The 25,447-nt window shown below is 34.8% G+C and overlaps 5 protein-coding genes across 5 annotated transcripts; 4 read left to right on the plus strand and 1 right to left on the minus strand.

The window, feature by feature from the left end:
- Positions 1 to 580: 580 nt before the first annotated feature.
- Positions 581 to 3,783, plus strand: LOC148929265 (uncharacterized). Its single transcript, XM_089070015.1, has 8 exons — positions 581 to 661; positions 747 to 830; positions 1,703 to 1,837; positions 1,963 to 2,129; positions 2,216 to 2,396; positions 2,466 to 2,588; positions 3,176 to 3,319; positions 3,406 to 3,783. Exons 1-8 carry the CDS (start codon positions 581 to 583, stop codon positions 3,781 to 3,783), a joined length of 1,293 nt encoding a protein of 430 aa, XP_088926141.1.
- Positions 3,784 to 8,606: 4,823 nt separating this feature from the next.
- On the plus strand, positions 8,607 to 13,628 carry LOC125196444 (ubiquinol-cytochrome C chaperone family protein). Its single transcript, XM_048094959.2, has 8 exons — positions 8,607 to 8,701; positions 8,828 to 9,011; positions 9,634 to 9,847; positions 10,103 to 10,269; positions 10,557 to 10,672; positions 10,941 to 11,001; positions 12,518 to 12,566; positions 13,395 to 13,628. Exons 2-8 carry the CDS (start codon positions 8,844 to 8,846, stop codon positions 13,460 to 13,462), a joined length of 843 nt encoding a protein of 280 aa, XP_047950916.1. The 5' UTR covers positions 8,607 to 8,701; positions 8,828 to 8,843; the 3' UTR covers positions 13,463 to 13,628.
- Positions 13,629 to 14,945: 1,317 nt separating this feature from the next.
- On the plus strand, positions 14,946 to 15,597 carry LOC125196737 (receptor-interacting protein). The gene is made up of 2 exons (XM_048095350.2): positions 14,946 to 15,269; positions 15,333 to 15,597. The coding sequence occupies exons 1-2, from the start codon at positions 15,024 to 15,026 to the stop codon at positions 15,495 to 15,497; spliced, it is 411 nt and encodes a 136-aa protein (XP_047951307.1). The 5' UTR covers positions 14,946 to 15,023; the 3' UTR covers positions 15,498 to 15,597.
- An 830-nt stretch (positions 15,598 to 16,427) lies between these two features.
- Positions 16,428 to 19,070, plus strand: LOC125192298 (PapD-like superfamily protein). Its single transcript, XM_048089835.2, has 7 exons — positions 16,428 to 16,836; positions 17,598 to 17,668; positions 17,806 to 17,887; positions 17,982 to 18,103; positions 18,421 to 18,498; positions 18,586 to 18,705; positions 18,791 to 19,070. Exons 1-7 carry the CDS (start codon positions 16,557 to 16,559, stop codon positions 18,848 to 18,850), a joined length of 813 nt encoding a protein of 270 aa, XP_047945792.1. The 5' UTR covers positions 16,428 to 16,556; the 3' UTR covers positions 18,851 to 19,070.
- A 1,150-nt stretch (positions 19,071 to 20,220) lies between these two features.
- On the minus strand, positions 20,221 to 22,998 carry LOC125192297 (sugar carrier protein C-like). Its single transcript, XM_048089834.2, has 3 exons — positions 22,455 to 22,998; positions 21,023 to 21,652; positions 20,221 to 20,900 (listed from the first exon to the last, which is right to left on the minus strand). The coding sequence occupies exons 1-3, from the start codon at positions 22,911 to 22,913 to the stop codon at positions 20,409 to 20,411; spliced, it is 1,581 nt and encodes a 526-aa protein (XP_047945791.2). The 5' UTR covers positions 22,914 to 22,998; the 3' UTR covers positions 20,221 to 20,408.
- Positions 22,999 to 25,447: the final 2,449 nt, after the last annotated feature.

Genomic DNA, 25,447 nt, shown 5'->3' on the forward strand with positions numbered 1-25,447 from the left:
ACTGAAGGTCCTTCGTTTGATTTAGGATTTGAGGTTGGTGGAAGGAACGTAAGTGGATGAATGGCTTCTTGGTTGAAAACTTGGATGTTGTAGTATGAGAACTTTGTTGTGTTGTAATTCATATAAACAATGGCATGTAACTAACTGACTTATTTTGATTTGTATTTGGGGATGAACTAAACTTATTTTGTTGTAAAATATGAAATGGTTTTTGGAACTAACTTGTTGTATTTAGGCAATGGAGAACATTTGTTCATTGGGTTTTGTTTGTATTGCTGTTTATAATTGAAAAGTTGATAGTACACCGTCAAGGGACATATATCCCGGGAACTATATCTTCGAGGCTGTACAATCCATGCATGTAGATGATGTGAATAAGGTAAAATATTACCTTGCTTTTTATTAAGTCTGTTTGAAGTAATATTTCAGTATAATGAAGTAAATATCGTACTGAATGAACTATTTATTACCTTGCCCTTTATTAACTCAATTTGAAGTAATATTTCAATATAATGAAGTAACTATCATACTGAATGAACTGTTTGTTATATAATACTACTGGCAGAGTCTTAATGTACAAATGACAGATGTTACATTGCCATCAAACTTCAATGCTGACGCATGCCTTATGGATAACTTAAATGCTAATATAATGGAAAAGGTAAAATCTGAATTTTCATAAGTATACATCTCAAACAATGAAATAGCTTGTCCTTGGAATAAATAATTTTCTAAATCAATACTAGAATTTGAATACATTATGTGTTGTTCAACATGGATCAAATGTGAGATTGCATATAGATGATGAGCCAAAGGATGATGGAACCAAGGTATAAATCTAAATACATGATTAAAAATCTTTATCACCCTACTACACACAACATACAACAATGTGACATGATCCCTTTACTTGTTTGATCCATGTTTACAAATGGCAAATCTAACAAGCACTGATATTTTTTTACTTCATTATATTAATAATTTGATTCATTATGTAGAAGATCCAGTTCATTATAAATTAACTATCTTATTTAATGAAGTATTTTGTTATGTTATTCTACTTCCAGTATCTTAGTATACAAATGGCAGATGTTACACAGCCATCAAAGTTCAGTGTTACCTTGCCTTTTATTAACTCTATTTGAAGTAATATTTCGTTATTATGAAGTAATTGTCGTACTGAATGAACTATTTTCTACCTTGCATTTTATTAACTCTGTTTGAAGTAATATTTCAGTATGATGAAGTAACTGTCATACTGAATGAACTATTTTTTATATAATACTACTGGCAGGGTCTTAATGTACAAATGGCAGATGTTACACACCCATCAAACTTCAGTGTTGATGCTAGACTTATGGAAAACTTAAGAGTTAATCTAACGGAGAAGGTAAAATAACAATTTTAGAAGTATACATCTTAAATAATGAAGTATATTGTCCCTAAAATGGATCATTTTCTGAACCACTACCAGGATTTGAATACACCGTGTGTTGATCAGCATAGATTCAATGTGAGGTTTCATAGAGACGATGGAACCAAGGTACAAATATAATTTACATAATTCAAAATATTTATCCCTCTACACACAACATAAAACTATTGAAATGATCTTTTTTCTTTATTAATCTATGTTTATGAATATCAAACAACAGTGCATACTTTGTACTTCATTATATTTACAATTTAGTTTATTATGTAGAATATTAATGTAGATGCGGAAATTGAGTCAGTGTTGAATGCTTATAAGGATATAGACATGGATGATGATTTCATGGAAAGTGGTTTGGTTGGTAAGCCAGTGTCAACTGAGCTCATTGTTTACAACGCCAATAAGGTATAATAATTGATTTATTTATTTCATTAATTATTGCATCCATTAATTGGTTGGTAAGCCAGTGTCAACTGAGCTCATTGTTTACTGGAAGCTATAATAATTGATTTATTTATTGTAAACAATAGATCAAAACTTTGAAGGAACGAATGGATGTACGTACTAGAAATGAGAAAACTGTGTCTCATGCATTGAGATCTCCATTCAATGAACGACCAGTTAAGATTACAAACAAGCTCAGTAAAGATGAAAAAGAATCATATTACTGGATTCTTACAACACATAAAACAGAAAAGTATGATTTCTAAATTGTTTTCTAACAGTGTATCACATTATTTTTACTGGTATGTGAAATTCTAACATATATTAAAAAATATGCAGACTTGAACTTGTTTATGACGATGACGTTGTAAAAGTTACAAAGATGGAAATGTGTTCCTTGATACTTAGGGGATTAATTGTGGTTGGCGTTATAGATGCATGGGCTTCCTACCTCAACAATATGGAAGAATTCAGATCACTGTACTCATCAAGATGCCTATTTTTCACCACTTATCCATGTGTAAGTACATATTATTTAAATTTAAATAATATTAATTGTTGTGAAAATCCTAACTATGTTAATATACAGTTGTATACAATTGTTACAAAGCCTCAAAACATGGATGTCAGCAAAATCATTGCAAACTTCTGCAGCAACTTGGATAGAGAGTTGAAGGAAATACCAAATTTCAAACGGGAACATGTGGACACGGTGCAAGCATCATTCTGCTGCATCTTAATTTTTTATGATGTATTAATTTGAAAAAATGAAGTTAAAGCTATACTGTATAAACCTATGAAGTAATTAATTGGCAAAATGAAGTAATAAATCTTAATAGTGAAGTAATACACTCTAAATATGAACTATCTATTTACTGTTTTGTATGAGTTTAGGGTTTTAGAAATAAACTAAGCTGTTGTGTTTTTTCATATTCTTCAGATATTTAACAATACTTCATTCTCCCAGTTTTTTACTTCATTCGTGTGATCTTTTACTTCATTACATAGGTCTTTTTCCCCATAGGTCTTAATTTTTTATGATGTATTAATTTGAAAAAATGAAGTTAAAGATATACTGTATAAACCTATGAAGTAATTAATTGGCAAAATGAAGTAATAAATCTTAATAGTGAAGTAATACACTTTAAATATGAACTATCTATTTACTGTTTTGTATGAGTTTAGGGTTTTAGAAATAAACTAAACTGCTGTGTTTTTTCATATTCTTCAGATATTTAACAATACTTCATTCTCCCAGTTTTTTACTTCATTCGTGTGATCTTTTACTTCATTACATAGGTCTTTTTCCCCATATGTGCGAATGAGCATTATTATGGTATTTGTTTTTGCTTCAAAAGAAATGGAATTGTTGTACTAGATAACTCTGAAAATGGCGATGACAATGATCTCACAACCAATTATAGTGACATTCCGGAGACGCTGGTTTGTATTCTTCACATATTATTTAATTTTATTACACTTATATATGATACACAACTAAAATAACATATATATTATTATAAATGCAGAGATCATATTTTTGTCACTTTCTCACCAACATTGGTCTTCACAAACAGTGCAAGACAATATCCAATGCTAAAATACAGAGATTCAAAATGCCATGGAGAACTTCTGAAAATGTTGAAGACTGTGGAGTATTTCTAATGCGCCACATGGAAACATACAAGGGTGAGCGCGAAGGTTGCTGGAACTGTGGCTTAAAAAAATCAAGTTCAGGTGTGCTCCAGAGCTTGAGGGCCAAATATTGCTCAGCGTTGATGTTAGCAAATAACAGCCATACAAACTTCAGCAACAAACAAGTTACAGTAGCATACTATGAGAAGGAAAGCAATAGCCATGACATAGATGTTGAGAAAATGATTGCAACATATTTAAAGAAAAAATAAAGATCTTAGCAGATTAAGTTTTGAAATATACATATATCTGTTTTGAGCAATTCAAAATAAAGTACTTCGCCTTTTAATATTGTTCTATATTAGATTTAAATGTCGCATTGAATAATAGATATAGTTCATTGGGTAGTTAATTTGTAGAATGAAGTAATAAATTGTAATAATGAAGTGGAAATCTATAATAATGAAGTATCAGACTTTTATTATGAAGTATCTATTTACTGCGTTGTATGGGTTTATGTTTTAAATTTAACTGTTGTGTTATTTGAAGATAAAAATGAACTAAATATAGCCATTGAATGATATAATAACCTAATGTCAATTAATAAGCTAATGATGTGTTTTCATAATAAGCTAAACTATAAAATTATAAAATATTTTCAGCATAAAAGAATATATATATCACAATAAAGAATAACATAAGCCATTATAAAAAACAATTCAGTCTATACTCTTTAAGATTGCAAAAAGTTTAAACTAATTCAAATTCAAAGTGTAAATGAAATAAGAAACTAATGGTCTGAAGTACAGAACTTAAAAACTGAAGAAAAAAACATATACCACTGAAGTAATAAACTACGGAACAGAACTACTGTTAGAGAACGGAACAACAAGCATCAACATTGTTGTTTCCTCTTTTCCTTCTTCTTCAACTCTTGTATCTTGTCACAATTCCTTGAATCATGCTGACCAATCTCGCCACATTTGCCACATTTCCTTCCAGGCTTCGACAACTCTCTTATTTCTTTCTCAAGGCGTGAAAGACGTCGACCAGAACCCTTGGTGCTGACAACATCAGGTGGATGAACTTCTATTTCACTAGGGACTTCTGAGCCATCAAAATTCTCAATCATCTGTCTCTTTTCACTTATAGACAATACATTTCCCTCACCAAGTACTTCTTTTTTCCCTTCAGCCATAATATGTCTAAATGCACGAATTTTATCACCATCTCCCTCTATACGCCGTGCGATATCATACAAATTTGCATGCATATCCCTATATTCTTGCTTCGTCTCAATTGGAAAAAGTCATGAACCTTCAACTGTGGTATTATCTGATTCTGGCTCTAAATCTGAATCAGAATCCGTATCAAAAAGAGATCCTCCTGGATTAGTAAGATCATCCATAATCGATCCATCATTGATCGATGTAGATCCAGTTGAAGTAGATCCTAATCCGTCTTCAACCGCGGAATTTGTTGATGTAGATCCTAATCTGTCGATATTCTCCATGAGAGTCAGAATATTGCCAAATTGAAGCAAAACGCGATGGTGAATCAAAGGCAGATCGTGAATTAAAGTAAAACGCGATCGTGAATTGAAGATTTGTAGAAGGAGGATCGTGAATTGAAGAATCGTGGAAGGAAGATTGAGGAAGATTGTAGAAGAACTTGATTGAAGAATTGAACGCGATCGACGAATTGAAGAACTTGATTGAAGATCGTGGATGGCAGATCGTGAATTGAACGAGAATTGAAGGAGAACGACGAATTGCGATTGAGATGAAGAGAATAGGTTTTGCATGTTAAAAATTAATTTCCTAAAATACCCCTCATCAAGTTTTAATTGAATAAAATTAAAAATAAATTGTAAATTAATCCTAGCCACAAGATTAAGAAAATGGAAGGCCCTAATTTGGTCTCTAGTTCGGCCCTTAAGAATGGTTCGACATTGATCACAACTCTCTCTCTCTCTCTCTCTCTATATATATATATATATATATATAGGGATGTATTCAAATCCTTTTCATATCTTTTGTCCTTTTTCCTTCTTAATCCTAGCCCCATGATTTTATCATCTGACGGTTAGATTAATGCCACGTGTCATTTAATAATGCACATTTTCATTCTAATAATGCACAGCGGCTAATAATGCAACATTATAGACTAATAATGCACATTTTCATTCTAATAATGCACAACGGCTAATAATGCAACATTATAGACTAATAATGCATTGATCACAACCATCCAATTCAAGGATCCAAGGGCTGAGATTAAGAAGGAAATATGATACTTAGGGTGCAAAGGAGCCTAACGCACCCCTAACGCACCCCTATATTATATATATATATATATATATATATATATAGGGGAGTGATCAATTGCTAACTACAACTAATTTAAGGCCATAGGATTTTAGAAAACGTGTGGTCTACAATTTGCCACGTGTAATTTTCGTTTTTATTAATAAAATAAAAAAAGATAAAAAAAGCCAAATTAGGGTTTTAGATGAAAATGTCAATATAGTGTTTCGGAAATATCAACACAATCCTTTGAGAATGTTAACACGATGCTTTAAGAATGTTAACCCATTGCTTATATTGACATTCTACATGTATTATATTGACATATTTTATATAGTATGTTGACATTTCTGCTTTACGAAAAAATTGAAAAATTTTTGAATTTTTTTTCAAATTTTGACGTCGGAACATATGCATATATGTTATCGTTGGAATCCTTATAAAATTATCTTTGATTTGATTTATGTTATATGAATTTAAAGTTTTGGGATTTCTTTTAGAAGTTAGTTATAACTAAACATGTAGTTAATTGACATTAATACCCCTATTGATATTTTATGGAATTAATCCTATGGTTTTATTGACGTTTTTTGTTGATCGTATTGATATTTCTTGGTTGATGATCTAGACCCTTAATTTGAATATCTAATGGCTATTATTTAGTTGTAGTTAGCAATTAGGTATTGAGTTAGCAATATAACACTCCCCTATATATATATATATATATATATATATATATATATATATAAGAATGTGATCAAATGAAAACTCTAAATATTGCACAAACTCAAAACTATAATCTTGACCATTGAAAAATGTCAACAGATCACAAAAAACATCAACAAGAAAAATGTTAACAGAATTTCAACGATAGTTCTGTGTTGATATTGTGTTGACATTAAATCTTGAAATTTTATACTGTGTATTGAAACCGTGTTGAAGCTGTGTTGAGGAGTTTTGAGTTCGTACAATATATAAGTTTTTATTTTATTACTATCCGGCATTGCAATATACGAATATGTGGCCCATAACAAATCATTAGCCCACAGCCCCACACTTTATAAAGAAGTGTTGGTTTTAGAAAAAAGAGTGAAATGCAAAAACTATTACCCAATATTACGCTTATAATTTTTTCAGTGATATACTAAGAGAGTTATCAGATTTGAGGTTTATTTTGTATTATATGTGACTTTTTGTTCATTTTGAAAAATTTAATTAAGTTCAGATCCATTTTTGTCTATTGGCTAGATCCATTAAGAGCATCTGTAATAGTGCCAACAATTCAGCCTTGCCGGTGCTATTGTAAGAGGAAAGTAGGTGGGGGCGCCGGGCGGATGCGCTCGCCCGTGCGGCGGGTATCGACGGATTCCGCAACGCTTTTGTGTGCAGTTTCCGCCACAAGATTTCAAATTTTAAAATAATTTATTTATAAATACTGACATTCTTCTCCTCATTTTAGCATCCCTATTTCCATTTTTTCTATCTTTCCACTCTCTACCACTACAAATGAATTGTGAAGATGATTTTTCAAATTTCGAAGATGAGTTCATGTTGAACTATGGTCAGCAATATCACGAGAAAGTCCTACATCAATGGCAACAACCTGTACCTAGGGAAATCCAACATCGGGAGCCGGTGTTCCGAGAGCATGTCGTGGCTGGTCGAACGGCTAGTTGCGGACTTTGCTGGCAAACCACGGTGGGGTGTAACATTTTTTCGCTGTTGTTTCATAATGTGTCGTCGTGTTTTCTTACGCATAGCAAACATGTTAGCGGGACATGATGCTTACTTCTAGGAACGTCCCAATGCATCCGACAGATCAAGTTTTGCAGAAGTGCATGGCTGCAATTTGGCAGTTGGCGTATGGAGGTAGGACATATCAATTTGATGAGTCTCCACATCAAGCGAGAAAGAGCGGTAAGGATCACCTACGGCAAACCCTAATCCATCTCCGAGAAAGAGATGTTTAGTGTGTTAAGAAGATGAAGAAAAATGTAAGAGAGTTAAAAAAAATTAGAAAGAATAGAGTAGAAAGTGAATAAAAATTTGTTAATTATTACTCCCTCCATCCCTAAAAAGTAGAGAGAATAAAGTAGAAAGCAAAGTAAGAGTGAGAAAAAGTGTTTTACTCTCTCCGTCTCTCAAAATTTGTCACTTGTTTTCATATTCATCCGCCCTAAAAATTTGTCACTGTTCACTTTTATCATTTTTGGTAACGGACCCCATATTCCACTAACTCATTCACACTTACGTTTTATTATGAAATTAATATACAAAAACATGATCATTCACTTTCTATTACATTTCTTAAAACTCATGTCGGGTCAAATGATAACAAAATTATAAGGGACGGAGGAAGTACTACAAATGAAAATGACTCAACTATGAGAGAAATTTCTAAAATAGAAAAATAATTCAATTATGACAGAACTCGAGTTTAAGTAATTGATTATACGAAGAAATACAATTAAGACCGTCTACAAGAATACACTAAAATCTAAAATAGAATAGGCAAATAGCTCCCATAGTACTCCAAAACAATTCCCATTTAGTTTTTGGAAAAAAAAATATTTTATCTTTTGGTTTATTATTAAAACCAAACCCAATTTTTAAAAAAATTTGTGATTAATAAAAATATACTATTATATTAAAACCAAACACAATTTTTTAAAAAATTTGTGATTAATAAAAATATATTATAGAGAATATGTTTTTAAATTTAAGTTTAACTTAAATAATTGTAGTAAAATTATATAAATAAGTGAAAATGAAGAAAAAATGAGCTTAAATCATCCACTGAGAAACCAAAACATAACGTCGCGCAATTTTCGAGTTGTGAATCAGACGACGATTTTCGGCACTTGCAAATCACATCATTTGTGAGGTATTCTGCATAAATTGCTACTATTACTTTTTCTTTTTACTAGGGTTTATGAAACTTAATTCATCCCCATATTTTTCTTCTCCATTTTTTGCTCTTTTTTTTTCTTTTCTGAATACATCACATCAGATAAGCCCAAACGAAAATGTTGCCGAGGTGGGGAAGAGTTTTGAGCCGTATAAACAGTATTAATAGATTCCAGAAAAACAGTGAATTTGTGAAGAGAGAATCATCACTTTTTCTATTTCGAGATTATGCAAAGGTTGCTGCCGCTGTTGAGCCAGATGCTAAGACCGACATCAGTAAGCCCGAGGTATGGGGATCGCTTATTGATTTAGCTCCTTCAGTCATATGCTAAAAATTAGTAATAGAGTAGTACATGATTTATTTTTATTTTTTTTCTATTTTGGCAAGCATTTGTTTGGATCGGTTGAATTATTTTGGGATTGGGATAGTTTGGGGCACTGTCAGTTAATGGATTGTTATTATATAAAGGGAAATTCTTCTAACAGTTTGGTAGATTTAGGGGTTTAAAGTATTAGTGAGAAATGAATCAAATGATGAAATGTATGTATTGCTTCTGTCTGGATGTGCCTAAATTTTTTTAGAGAATTGGAGTGCCACCCAACAAAGTGAAACGTGCTCATAAAAAGCATCTGCTTTTCTTTTGAGGACTTCTAAACTTATTGTGTGTAATACTACTTGTTTGTAAGCTGAAAGATGAAGGATATAATTGGCACCTCTGTCATGGTGGATGGGTTTGATTCATTACAGAAAGTTTTCATTGGGTGAAGGCTGGTGTGGTAGAAAGCAAATTAAAGTGAAGTGATAATGTAAATATAGTTTATGTGAATTCATGTTGGCTTGGCTAATAGTATGAGATTTTGTTGCTATTCAGATTTCCTTGCCTGACTTACAATTACGTGCATCAATAGGTGAATCTTAACAACTTGTTTTGGTCGAAGCCACGTTCATTGGCATTGGCAGCTGACTCACCATATAGAATTGATGAACCCCAGTATGTGGGTATTAAACGATTTATTATGAAGTTGATGCTGTTCTACAGCAAGCAGAGTCAGTTCATCCGTCGGGCTAATGCTATTTACACTCGTGTACGATATCAAGTTGATAGGCCTGCTATATACGATGGTCAGTTTTTTTGTTTTTGTAGCTTGTTAGACACTTTAATGCGATCTATTTGTTCTTTCTGCTTGACATTTGTTGAGTTCATGTAAAACTAGATGTGATAGAATATGTCCAGTCCCTGTTGTCCGTATTAGTTGCTAGTTTTTGTGATGAGATGTCATTTAAGTTCCATGTATACAAGAACAAGATTTGTTTTGTGATTTTTTAACTATCGTCTCATTGTTACTTTAATTATATATTTACCATATTGTCATGCAGTGTTTTGCTTGGAGCAGACTTTCAAAACAACTTTTTCCTTGCTTGTACTCCATATGTGGCTTTGTCTGCGTCGTTTAAAGGAGGAGGGGAAGGACGGTGTTGAGTTGGGTCAATACTTATCTGAGATTTACAATCATGATCTTGAACTGAGGGTCTCCAAGGCTGGGGTGAGTTACCTTCAAGTTCTGTTGGTAGTAACCTGCTATTGGTTATTTCTACATCGTCTTTCACGATTTGATAGGTTAATACTTAAGATTATATTTACTAGTATATTAGTTGATCAGTTACTGCATTGTAGATTATTGTTAGCATGATAGGGTTCATAATTCAATAGGATGTTGTCAGAGTTCAATTGAGCAACTTTATGTAAAAACCCTGGAAGTGATTTGGGAACTATATCTCTTGACACTACAGTTTTCTGATGCTGTTATTTTAAATTATCCTTTATATGCAGGTAAATTTACTGTTATCCAAGTGGATGAAAGAATTGGAGAAAATATTTTACGGAAATATTGTTGCGTACGATGCTGCAATTGGAAAACATGATGAGCTGCAAAATGTTATCTGGAGGTATGGGATTTTCACAAAATACACAACTACACAGTGGTTGTGCATGCTTTCCCTTCTTTCATCTGTATATAGAATATTACAGTAGCTAGCTAGCTTTTGGCGTCAAGCCGGCAATTTTTCCTAAGCTAGAGCCTTGATGAATCTGAATAACTTATCATATGTGGCGAAATTGGTGGAGGCCAAGGTTATGCTGAATTATCCACCATGAAGGATTGAGATGTAGAATGTATTGATGTTTAATGCCTTTGGTCTTTTGACTACAATGCAGGAATGTGTATTCAGATGATGGTAAATCAAAACCAACCGAAGGTGCCTTACTTTCTGTCCAGGCAAGTTCCCATATCTTACTTAGTTGCATAGATTGGCTTAGTAATTTCTTTTCATACAAATTTATATCTTGAGTGAATTGCACATGGGTTTTATGGCTATCATTGAATATCTATTGATCAAACAATTGTACTTTTTAAATACCAACTGTTTTGTTTTACATACAAGATTCTCACAATAAGAAAAGGAGAATAAAACAGGAAAAAGCATTAGAAAAGAGCAGTTTTCTGAGAAGAGGCACAGTTTTTTTTTGGGGTGGGGGGGTGTCTGTGGGGTGGGGGTGGGGGGGTGTAGAAGGGTTACGCAAGATTTGGAATGTGTAGAATTTCACTTGTTTGGATGAATGATGTAATTATTAATTGTTTGAGTTCCTCACTGAATTATGACTGCAGTAAGGTATACTGTTTCTTCTTTTCTTATACATTTGTGGTGCTTCTGTTTTTCTTCTTATATATTTCTTCAGCTTCAGATTCTTGTTAGAACATGAAATTTACCTCCATAGTCATGTGGACGATATTTGCACCAAATTCCTACTTCAGTAACTTCAGTTGGGTTTATGTTACCATAGTTTCAATCATTATTTCCTTTTAAAGAAGGAAATCACAAAAAGGGATAATTGTCATTTGAAGCATAACTCTTCGTTGAATTCTGGTCAATCCCATAACTTTTGAAAATGGAATTTAAAATCATAACTCTTTAATTTTTCACAGTTGTCCCACAATGGTCAGAATTGAAACTAATATGACAAATTCAAATATGATGTGACAACAAAACAACATTATTTTTGGACAACGACGCCATTTTATTTTGAGTGTTGCTTAATCCAATGTAAATTCATCAGAAAAGATGTGGTTTTGTTGCTACATCGTATTTTATTTTGGCCCATCAGTTTTGACTTCGACTGCCATTGAAAAATTGGAACAAATTGAAAATTATGATTTTATATTCCAATTAAAACTTATGGGATTGACCGGGAGTCAACGAAAAGGTGTAATTTAAATGGCAATCACCCCTTCCAAAAATATCATTTTATTGAGCATTAGAGACCCCCCCCTATGGTTCATAGATGGGAAACCATAGGCTGATTAGATTGTCACTTCGTTTGCTATACATATTCCCATTTTCAGGCATGAAATAGAACCTTACAGTTAATGCAAAGTCCAAATATTTGCCTTTCTTTCTAGCCAAAGTCCTTAGAAAACAAATCATGTGTTGAGTGATTCATATGCTTGATTATAGGAGGCAACATATTATTTGGATCATGTGATACTTCTTATGTGATAGGTGCAATGTATCTCTGTACTTGCAGCATGCTTTTGATCTCTTTGCTTGTTTGTTACCTCTGGTAAAATTTTGATGTCTCTGACTAGTTACGGCTCAGCTTTTTTTTTCTTGTATTTGATTCAGTCTGTCGTGTTCTTGAGTTACACTTTTTTCCCTGATGCAATGCTTGAATTACATTGTAGCTGAAGTTCAATAATTAGGCTGCCATATTCATCTTTTCTTTACTGCTTTTAGGCATTCACAAGATATGTTCGCCATGAAGCAAGTGCTCTCTCATTAACAGGTATGTCCAGTTCGCATGTGTGTGAAAGACATTAAGCATTGCTACTTGCTTGGATTGCACTTTCAGATTATCTTCCCATCTGTCCAGGAATTCATAATTTGATGGGAGAAAGTAATTAAGTGAAGACATTATGCCTATAGTAGTATTATATAAAAGCCTATAGTAGAAGATTTAGACATTTAGTAGTATTATAAAAAAGCCTACAGTATTAACAACTAATGAGGTGAAGGCTAGGGTTCATACCCCATGTTCCCCAACATCCAAGTCAATAAAAATTTATACTGCTATATATTGATTCATTTTAAGAAGCTTGGATCTTCTAGTAAATCGAGAGACTTTTCAAGTCAAATGGCGTAGTATTTTTATTTAATACTTAGTACATTGATTTGAGTACACCCAAGTCCTTACCACATGATTTAGCCGTCCCCAACTCATGACTTATGTTCTACCGAACTGTCTCCATTTAGCATTATGGAGTATTTTTTTTATCTGGGTACTATGTGAAGGCACTCACATACCATATATAAACAGAATAGGTTTGGGTTGTGTGAGTTGGCCAAGCACTAGAGAGGTTAATGCCAAAGGTCTCAGGTTCAAGTCCTCCGTGGTGTGACCTTTAAATTTAAATTTATTCACTTCACAAAAAAAAAAGGTTTGGGTTGATAGAACCCCTCAGTGCAGTGGAAAATGTGATCCTCTACATATCATAGTCTTCCATATACCTTTCGTTGAAACCTTTTTATTAGTGTTGGCTTGTGGAATCAAAACTTGTACATCTTGTGCTTTTAAGAATTTTCAAGTGACTAATTGTGGGAACTTTTTGTGTAGACAAAGAAGCCGTACTTACAGGCAACTTCAAATTCACATCGTTGGAGGATGGAGGGAGGAGGGACTGATGATAGTGATAAAGTAGGGAAATAGTGCAGATGATTATAAGAATAATCTATGTATTGTACCAAAACAAATTTCAGAGTCAATTTTTCCCTCCTAAATTGGAGTCCAAAATCTCCAGTGACTGTTCAGCATTTCAGATTCAGTTAAAGAGACCGATTTGTTTCTTAATTTTTGCTTTTCTTTTTCCTTTTCTTATAGTAATAAGCAGAGAGTCAAAAGGCAGTTGGTTATTTATTTTTCCTTTAGCTCGTATACACTTCAATTCGGTCGTGATAATATTGTTCGCAATTGATACTTATATACTCCCTTGAGTTCTAGTATTTACGTTTGTCGTAATTGTAAACTTGTTTTTTGGGTTGATGTATGTAAACTTTGTAAATTTGGACCTCTTTCATTCTCTTTAATGCTACAAGGTGAGTTAGTTGAGTGGATTATTGTTATTATTGTTTTATTAACATTAATTAACATAATCGATATTATGCCTTATAGTAGGAAAAATTAAACATACTTATAAATAGAATATGTGAGAGTGAGACCAAGTTTTGACCAATGAGCCCCTGGTTTTCATCGAAACCTACAAACCTTTCTCTTTCAGAGCCTCTTGTTTTCTCAAAATCCATCAAACTTAATCTATATATATTGTGGTTTTATGGAAAGAAAGTTGTAAAAGAGAGTTTTGGATATAGTGTGGCGTAGATGAGGTCGATGAAAGAAGTTACCGTGAAACCTCTCAAGGATTCTGCTTTGCCTTTGCAACTTTCCGGCAAGTTTTCCGGCGCGGAGTCGATGGCTGTTGCCGTGAAATCTGATAAATTCAGACAGGCTGAAGACTCTCTCCGCATTGTCATGTACTTGAGCTGCTGGGGTCCCAATTGACATCTCCCACTCGCTCTCTCCATGTATATACACAATTACTACTAGGAAATCGAAACATACGAGTATTTTACATGATTTAGTTGTTTATATAGTCTCATTTTAAGTTTTCCGTTTGGTAATATCGCATACATGATTCTGTTCCACGGTTTGTTATTTCCCTCCCACTATCTGTTTTATAATCCTAAAATCATTTAATATGAAAATTGAAATGAAAAAGTGATAACCCTTAATCAGATTATCTTAATAGCTAAATTGAAACTAAAACTAAACTAACACAAGAATGATGCTCCCTCCTTATCAAGATAAATGAGCATAAACTTTTCGGCACGAGATTTAAGGAAAGGGGTTTGGTTAGTAAAGTGGAAAGTGAATAAAGTAATAGAGTTAATAAAGTAGAGAGAAAAGGCAAGAGAGAGAATACCAAAAAAAAGGAAATGACACGTGAGTCGCTTATCTTGGGACGGAGGGAATATTAGAAACTTACAAGGAGTTCATAAAATAAGAAAGGGCTAAAGCCCAATTATCTGAAGACAATAAAAAGCCCAAGAGCAAGCCCAATGCAGAAAGGATAATAGTAGTAGGAGTACTAGTAAAGTATGAATTGGATTTTTAACCACACAACCACAAAAACTTATCATGATCATATAATCATATCAATAGCTGCACCTCTTGAATTCCATGTAAACGATGAATGCAATCAAACCACACGCCCTACGCTGCTGCCAATCAACTCCACCCTTCAAATCTGGCATTTTCACCGAAATTAATGGGATTAACATCTCCGGCGGCAGGGGGCGGAGGCTTGCGGTGAAAGCCAGCGGCGACGGCGCAGAGAAGAAAACCGAAAGGCGGAGTTTCCTGACGCTGGAAGAGGCTGGTTTGGTCGAGATCTCGGGCCTCAGCACGCACGAGCGCTTTCTATGCCGATTAACGGTACAATCCGACTATCCAATCTCTCTAAATTATAAATTGAATTGTATTTGTATGTGGTTTCAGATATCATCGTTGAATCTGCTTCGAGTGATTTCGGAGCAGGAAGGGTGCGAAATGGAGGAGCTGAATGCGGGGAAGGTATGCGATTGGTTCATCAAAGATAAGCTCAAAAGAGAGCAAAATTTGGATGCAGTTCTGCAATGGGATGATTCTGAATTCATGTTATGATTTTTCACTCTTAATTTTGTTGTATACTTACATTTCATCTTCTCCTTATACTTCTTTATCCACATACATCTCCTTAATTTGTTACTCCACTTTATGTGCATCGTGTTGCAATCTTGTTATTACAGTATTTGTTTGGTTTAGGATTAACAAATTTTAATTGTTTAGCACAATCAAACAATTATTTGAATTATTTTGATAACAACCACTACATACATAAAACAACGTGTGGACTTATAAAGAATTTAAATGCATAATACTCTTGACAGTATTTGAATTATTTTGATATTTAATGATGCAATCAGATCCGAAATGACTACAGGAGTAGGAGTATAACTTATCACGGCCAGCGGATCCAACTCTAGATTAAAAATAAATAAAGTCGAAAATACTTTTCATAGAGCTATCACGTGCATAAATTAATTCCACCATTCAAAATGAGTCGTTTAACCAATCTAACCACGCTACACATTATTGGGAATAATTTATTCCTCTAACTTTTTTTCATATTGTTCATTAATTTATTCTCATCCCCACGGCCCCTCCATGAACTTAATTTTGTCGATATCAACACTAAAAAATATTAATACTACTTTCTTAATAATATTTTTATACCAAACCACAAGAGTCTATTGCCTTTCTATAAGCCCTAAAAAATATTTAACTCACCATCCTTGGTAATATGAGTCAAATAAATCATCCTTCCTCTGCAGTTTTTTAATCATACAAAGAAACTTCGCATTCAATTTCAGCCCAACTCATTTCTTTTCAACCACTGCGGTCTACGGTGGTTACAATTTTCAATTAAAAAATAATAAATAATGAGTATTAATAATTTTATAATGTTAGTTAGCAATCACGTAGTATCTTTTTATTCTGTATTTAGAAAACTCAATTATTAGTAAATAAAAAGCAGGGCGAAAAAAGAGAGTAAATATAGTGTTGTGAAGTTTCCAAAAGCACAAGTTGCAGGAGGCACCATTCCAACACCACCTGTTCAAAAAGTAACTCTTCCAACTCCAAAACCCAAAGTGACGTCGACGCTCACCGGCGGAATCGGCCATGGCGCTCGTCGAGGAGCGATCGTCTTCCTCCGATGGCAAAGTCTGGGGGCTCTTCAAGCTCCCTTTCCGTAATTCGCATCATACGACGTCCTCCTCCTCTTCCGCCTCCGCAAATTTCGCTCATTATCAGCAGAATTACGGCCACGGAAACGGCAACGCCCAGTTTCCGGTTGAAGGATCAGCTGCGCAGGCCACCTCGGTCTCTTCAGTTGCCAGATCGCTGCTCCCCGGACGCCGTCGTCTCAAGCTCGATCCCTCTAAGAAGCTTTATTTCCCCTGTATGGACGACCTCTGCTCTCGCTAATTTGCTTGATTTTTGGATTTTTTGTTTGTTTGTTTGGATAATTGGTAATTTTGTTTGATTGTTACGTTTTGCTTGCGCAATTGATTGATTGATGGTAATTCTTTCGGTATGAGTTTGTTTTTTCTTTATTTAGTTTGGTTGAGCTTGATCTGCGATCATGTAGTCTGAATTTCTACTTTAATTGATTTATATGGCTGACACAATTGAAAATTTGGTTTTAGGGAGGATTGGCGAAAATTATCATATTGCTTTACTTGGAACCCCTTTTATCCTTATCTTATGTTTGAAAACTGTAATTCGATACTCAGAGTTCTGTGAAAATTGACAAATCAGTTATGTGAGATTTCTCCAATGGCAGAAGTTGTGAGTTTGACATTAATATTTCTTAGTGTCGTGCTACATTTTTTTTGTGCTTTGAGGGGAGATTGATCTTCTGTGATAACTACATATTGCTTGCTATCTGACTTGATGAAGGCTTACTAGAACAGAAGTTTGGTTAGCTTCGTTTCTTGTCTTCCATATATCCATTGTGCTGTCAATGTTTTCACATCTTACTTGTTGGGGTTCATTTGAGAGGAGCCTTACTTGTTTGGTTTGGACATGCATGGAAGTGCCTTATCTGAATATCGGTCTTTGTATAGCTTGTGTGTCGGGACAAGCAAGAGCTAATTGAATCGGTTGGACGCAAGGATGTCATATATTCATTGATTTACATCAATTTTGATATTCCTGCAGATGAACCAGGTAAGCAAGTCCGAAGTGCTATCAAAATAAAAAATACAAGCAAGTCTCATGTAGCTTTCAAGGTATGCCGAGTTGCATTTTCTTTTTGATTCTCTCTTAGCAGTAGTTTTTAAGCTCTGTACTGACTTTTTTTATTTTCATTTTTAAATTTCATATTTATATTTCTCTTTCTGATTAATGTACGAATGTTGTTACTTAGTTTCAAACGACTGCGCCAAAGAGCTGTTTCATGCGTCCACCTGGCTCCATTCTTGCTCCTGGCGAGAGTATCATAGCAACTGGTAACCAATTGTTGCAATCCCTAGATGAATTTGGTGCTCTTAATATTTGCTTCCTGATTGAAATTTTGCCTTTTATCCTTCTTGGTCATGTCAGTATTCAAGTTTGTCGAGCCTCCAGAGAACAATGAGAAGCCGATGGATCAGAAAAGCACAGTGAAGTTTAAAATCATGAGCCTAAAAGTGAAAGGGCCACCAACTGACTACATACCTGAACTGGCATGTCTCATTCTAATTTCATTCCTAATCAAAATATCTGTTCTTAAGTTCGTTAAGCACGTTTCGAGTATTGTTATAGTCTTAACTCAGATGAAGCTTGTAACTATCTTTATAACAATCTCGGTATACTATCGTTAGAAGAATAAGCTATAATTGTTTTAAAATATTAGCATAACTCACCCTACACTGGACCTTATCGCATGTGCTAGTTATAGAGGTCATGCTATTTATTGATTCTAGACTTACGAATCACTAAAGAAATAAATTCTGTGTTTGTTTCTTTGCATTCTGATCTCTTCCATCTTTTCTTGAATCAGTTTGATGAGCAAAAGGATGAAGTGGCTGTGGAGCAGATACTTCGGGTTGTTTTTCTAGATGCAGAACGTCCTAGCCCTGTAAGTGGATATTTCACCGTTTCTTTATCCGTATGTATTTCTTATAGAAATGATCGCATCTGATCCATGTGCATGTGATCGTTGAAGGCACTAGACAAATTAAAGCGCCAGTTGGCTGAAGCAGAGGCTGAGCTCGAGGCTCGCAAGAAGCCTTCAGAAGACACGGGACCAAAGTTTATCGGAGAAGGACTTGTGATCGATGAATGGGTAAGCCGCCCGACCTTCAAATTTCCTTTTCTTGAGCGGTTCTATGCATTTCGTCATTACTATCTCTGCCCTCGACATTTTGCAGAAAGAAAGAAGAGAGAGATACTTGGCTCGTCAACAAGTGGAAGGGGTAGACTCCATATGACTGGAGTTTTTTTTGTGAGTTTTCTGCACTATGGTTTGATGAATGTATTTAAATGACGTTTAATGAATATGCTAAGTTGTGGACTTTGTTGTATTCTGTCAATATGAGTTGTCAGTTGTATCTGTGACATGTTGTAATACTGATTATTGGCTTAACGCCATATGTACCTGTAGATATGTTACTTTTCTTCTTCAAATGAGAGAAACCATTTCCCATTGCATGCTCTCCTTTCTCTCTCTATAGTCTAAAACAGAGGCAGTTCTATTTTATTTTTCTTAGCGTGGATGGCATCACTTTTCCTTATGAAGACCGTTATTGAATTGATGATACATATTCATTTTTATTTTAGTATTTCTCTTTTCCGTAAAGAATACTAGGAGTAAAAGATATGGATAATGTTTCATTATCATGAAAAAGGTTGGTCTCATTATTTTTTGAGATTATGTTAGAGTTGACATTGGGGCAGCATGTGAATTGGATTCTTTCTTCTACTAAAGGAGTGAATATTAAGGTTGGTCTGTGTTAAAATGACAACCCCTCTTCAAGTGATACAGTGACTCACTTATGCAGCAATATTATAAACGCTACACAACAATATTATAAATGCTACACAACAATCTATAGATTGCTGTATAGCGTGTTGGATATTGCTGGCCAAGAAAAATTGTTGTATAGTGTACAAAATATTGCTGGCCGTCTTTTTCTGAATTTTTTTTGCCACGTGGCATAAGCATTATTCGTCCACGTGTACAAATGATTGGCTAGGAATGGGGTATGGTGTTATTTTAAGAAGTGGTGACACCCTAACACTTCCCTATTAAGGTTTTCTTATTTATTAATGCCAACAAGAAAAATCTAAAGTTCCTTTAATTTGCGAGGTTTACTTAATAAAAATATTAATGACCAAAAAAAAAACATTTTAGTTATGATCTGGAATAAGTAGCCCGTTGCCCGCTTTTGTGTATATCTCAATATTAAGTAAAGTAACTGTACAGAAATTACATACTAGTACTTATATTGTCACACTTTTGTGTATATCTCATTATTAATTTAATCATTGTGTTTAGTTCGGTTTGCAGATCAGCTCCCTAGTGCAAATTATCAGAATTTTTACTCCTTTTTTTAATTTACTAATGACTCTCTGCTTTGAAAACGCCGATTTAATAATTTATACTCCACTTCTTTAAATCAAACATAATCCACATGCCACACACAACATAGTTTAGTCGTGTCGCATAAATATGTACATTACAAATTCTATTCGATTTCTCCTTATCTTCTCTAATTTGATCTGTATTAAAATTATATTCAGTTTTAAGTTTATAACCAATTAATCAAATACTTTTCGTAATTCGAAATTCATCTCTCGATTATAACATAAACCAAAATATAATTCATGAATTACTTCAGACAGACAGTAGATTAAATTACATCAACAACACATCTTCTGGTATAAAAAACCTCTAGGCACAAGAGTAATCTACAACATTGCCTTTTGAAACGTGTTACTATTTTTTTGTTGATAAATAAGCAAACTAAATTGAAAGCCCTCCAATCATCATACTTTATTATAGGTATCTCCTCTCCCATTCTTCAACTCAACACTTCTTCCATGACCATTCCCATACTCAACATCAGTCATAAACCTAGACCAGAACCAATGCTGCTTCCACACGATCACCATCTCCTCGATCGGAATGTTCTTTGTCTCTGGCAGGAAGAAGTATATGAAGATCGTCATCACCATCACAAAGAAGCCGAAGAACAGAAACAGCCCGAACTTGAGGTGGCAGAGCATATTCAAGAAGACCTGCGCCACGATGAAGGTGAACACCATGTTCACCGACACGTTCAGGCTCTGCGCGGCCGACCTTATCTCCAAGGGGAAGATCTCACTCGGCACAAGCCACCCCAGTGGGCCCCACGACCACGCGAACCCAGCCACATAGATGCATATGAAGAGCACCACCACGATGGCATACCACTTGGGCAGATCGCCGGGATGCCCGTCCACCCCAAACTTGATGGCAATGAAGATCGCCACACACACCTGTCCAAACAACAAGATAGTTACATCTGTTAGGATCGCCGACTACACATTAATTTGATCTTGAATTACTTCAAAAAGACCTTAAACTAATTGAGGTTGGACAACACTTATATATGACGTACCTGACAAATAAGCATCTGAATGCCACCCTGGATGAAAAGGAACCGCCTCCCCAACTTATCGACGTAATAAATGGAGACGACAGTGGCGAGGACATTGACACCACCGGTGATGACAGCAGACATCAAGGCGGCATCGTCCCCAAACCCGATGGTCTTAAACAAGACAGGGGCGTAGAACATGATGACATTGATGCCGGTGAGCTGCTGGAAGAAGGGGATGGCGATGGCCATCGTCAAATGGGGGCGGTACTTCCTCTGAAGGAGGTTACGCCACGGGTGCTCCACCTTGCTCGAGGCCTCGCTGGCTGCCACAAGGTCGTTGAACTCCTCGTCCACGTTGTCTATGCCGCGGATCCTCATGAGCTTATGGCGGGCCTTCTCGCTCTGCCCCCGCTCGATCATCGAGTTGGGAGTCTCAGGGAGGATCAGGGAGCCCACCGTGATGATCAGCGCCGGCACCATTGCGCCGCCCAAGCTCAGGCGCCAGCCCCACCCGCCCTTGATCTTGGAGAACCCGTAGTTGAGCACATTGGCTGCTAAGATGCCTATTGTGATTGAGAGTTGGAAGCCAATGTTGAGAGCTCCTCTGTATTTGTATGGCGCCATTTCAGATAGGTATAGTGGCACTGACTGCAATGCAATCAAACAACAAACGCATTTTACATCTTTAACTATTATTTTGAGATTGTGTAACTCCAAAGTTAAAAGGTAAATATGACAAATATTGGTGGATGATTGAAAAGAAAACTTGAGATAATTGTTAAAAGATTAGATATTAATTGAATTAAAGGAGGATAGTTATTAAGTGGGGTAGTGATGTTTGGGAATTTCACGTCATTGTAACAATTTCGTCAATCAATGGATAACGATAGTATAGTGGAAATTAAATAAAGGAGGGGAGCTATTAAGTCAATGTCTCCGGCTTTGTTTGTATTCAACGCCGTAGTTTTTGGAGTGCCAACCAAAGAAAAATTGGGTATTTAATATTGAAGAATTGTCATACACTTGATTTCTATCACACAAAAAGGTAGATCTATAGAGTTTTTAAAACACTTGATGAACTACTACAAAGCGTTGACCCACAACTTGAGTATATTTTAAACTTATGAAAATAACAAGGGATGGAATAACCAAGAAACAGAGACGAAACAAAAAATTTACTCACGAAGAGACAAACCAAAATTCAAGAAAAAAAAAAAGCATTTTGGCATTGTTCTTGTGAGGGTTTGTTGCTTTAACCCCATAATCATAGGTCAGGTCATGATCTTGATCGAACTCACACAGAGCCCGACCCAAATCACCAGAGTGAGGGTTCAGTAGTGCACACACGAATTCTACATTAATATACTAATGAAATATGGATTGCAGTTGCATATTTTGTAATTAACACTAACAATTTCTTGGCAAAAATAAAAGAAAATGTAAAGGAAACCTGATTGGCGAATCCGATTCCGAAACCGAGGAAAATCCGGCCGACGATGAGCATCCAAACAGCCTTAGCGAAGCCGTTGATCAAGGCGCCGACGCAGAAGAGCACGCCTCCGCACAGCATCGAGAGCTTCCGGCCCAGCTTCCTGGTGACGGTGGACGCCACCAGCGAGGAGCAGAGCGCCGCCAAGTAGAGCGACGACGTGAAGAGCGTGAGCGTCTCGCTGTCGAACTTGCAGTACTGGTTGGTCGATTTATCGGCCTCCTGCTTCCTAAAAACCGACGGGAAGAACTTCTCCAGAAACGAATCCATCGACGTCACTCCGCCTGAGATTCCAATGTCGTAGCCGAAGATCAGCCCGCCCATGGCCGCGATGACGCACGTCATAACCACGTACGGCGTCAGGTTGCCGGGATATTGCTTTCCGCCGCCGGGGCCGGGCCCGAAACCGCCTCCCGCCATTGTTTTTGTTGTTGCTCGAGAGCTTAAATGATGGAAAGTTAGATAGAATTAGATGGAGAATGGGAACGATGGAGAGTATATATACATACAAAATTGTTGACTTGCTATATAATGAGTAGATTTTAGCTGTCAATACTCCCATAATGGACAAGATTATGTAGTTTAAGCTAGCCTTCTTTTCACATAATAGTACTGTATGAATCAATATTTAATTAATTAATTACAAACCAATGATTTCTTATCTCAAACCATGATTTATTGCTAATATTATGGGCTGCATACATTTTTTGACATCAGTACAATTATATTCATATATAGGTCGGTGTTCGCTATCTGTGTCCATATTTTTATATACAATGAATTAAACGCTGGTATTTATGTTTTACTATATAGTACTACTACATGTTTATGTATGGCTAATATGCCTTACTAAAACCTATGAAATCTGCTATACTTATTTAGATAATCGTATGCACCAACAGTTAATTGGATATATAGCATTAAATTGATCTAATACACAATTGGAAAATATCTTTGTGAACAAATTTAATGATCTTAACTACCGCTTTATCTTTATTATTAATTATTCATTATTAGTTCTCGAAAAATTGTACAGAAGCAATAATGCAACGTATTTTTAAAGTAATATACAAATGAACTGGACCTTGTAGTCAACACCGATAAAATGATGATATACTATCAAGTGATATAAATAATTTGGCAATTATAATAACTTTATAATTATTTCATACGTCTTCACATGTTAATTTGACCTCAAGTGGGAGGTATGCATTTAATACATATTGGTGGAATATATTACATTCAATCCCAAAAGTCTTTTTCATTCATATTTACTACTCAATAACGGCTATGATAGACCGTGGGAAACAAATTCGAGTTTCAAAGTAGTTTGACGACTAAAGTCGATATCTTTGGATAGATAGTCACTCTTGGTAATTCATAAAGAATAAATTAAAATCGAATACTTTTGGATAATTAGTCAACTTTGGAAACCAGCCATCTACTTAAATTTTGTGTTAATAATTAAAGGCCCAATAATCCCATCTAAAAGCATTACAATTTATAACTGAAGTTTTGTACTATTAAGATTCCACAACCGCGCCTAATAGGTCTCAATGTGTGAATCAGAGTAAAGTTGTTGTTGCAGTAGGGATTTTTTTGGAACTATCCAGAAAAATGAAAGCAATAGTTTACCTAAGAAAATGATAGCAATAGTTTACCTTACAAATTATATAATCACATGATGCATGGTGTAAAAAACAAATGCGCCGCAGATAATCAAACCCATCTTGTGTGCCATGATAAAATAGCATTTTATTACTTCACTAGACTATTGATATGTCTTTGTTAAAAAAGAATTTAAATATATTTTAGTCGATTCATGAGCTACGGCCTACGATGAATCACGAATAGTTAGTTAAATTTTGTAGGGAAGGTTTACTTTTTAGGACTAATAGAAATCTATAAAATATATAAAAAGGGAGTTTCGGGTATTTAGGAAAATAAAATAAATTTTAGGAGTATTTAGGTAAATAATTTATAATTCAATCATAATCCATTTTAAAGAATAATAATGGTAATATTTTTAAATAATTCATTATAAAGCATTATTCATGCTTGGTACGAAAGTAATTAACATGTAATCTAAAATAAGATATATTAATAGTTCAACCAATATTTATAAATTACTATGAATATATTAATCTGAAAGAATTTTGAAGATAACAAAAGTAAAGTATTTTTATTAGCTTTTTTTTTTTTTTTTACATCAAACTCAAATTCATTTTTGAGTATACGTCACACCAAAAAGTAGTTTTACTCCAACCATTTACACCAAATTTAAAATTTACACCATTTTTGGGTTTTTGTCTCACAAAATTTTTACAGTAACACCATATTTGGTGTTATTTCACAAAAAACACCAAAAATGAGTTTGAGTTTAGTGTATGATTTAAGAAGATTTCTACACCAAAACTCATTTATGGAGTACAGTTGGAGATGGTCTAAGCGGAATTCATCGGCTTATTACTTACATCAGTGAAAACACAAAAATACAATTTATGTAAATCAATTTACGCAACTTCTATTTTAGTGGGAGTAGTGGCTCTTAATTAGTGGGAGTAGTGATTCTTAATTAGTTGGCATCCCACATTTACTTAGTTTTATTCAATCCAAAGTCATTTTTTTCAAAACTCAATGGAAAGTTTGCTACCATCTACACAGTCGAAGACGGGCTTTGGCTATGACGAACTTGCAATGTCGATATTGTTGTGATCCGGGAGAATACGGAGGGAGAGTATGCTGGCCTCGAGCATGAGGTTGTTCCTGGGGTCGTTGAGAGCTTGAAGGTGTTTTTTTTTATTGAATTGTTTGCTATGTTCATTTCTTTTGTTGATGCAATTTACTGAATTTAGGAAATAGCTTTGAAATGTTTAATTTTACTTGGCAGAAGACGGATCGGATTGGATTTCATGATAATATGAATAATTTGGTAATATATGTTCCCTTTAGTG

Source organism: Salvia hispanica, chromosome 4, assembly GCF_029641045.1.
Source record: "Salvia hispanica isolate PSC_SH4W2 chromosome 4, Shi_PSC_v1, whole genome shotgun sequence".
In the NCBI taxonomy this organism is placed as follows: domain Eukaryota; kingdom Viridiplantae; phylum Streptophyta; class Magnoliopsida; order Lamiales; family Lamiaceae; genus Salvia; species Salvia hispanica.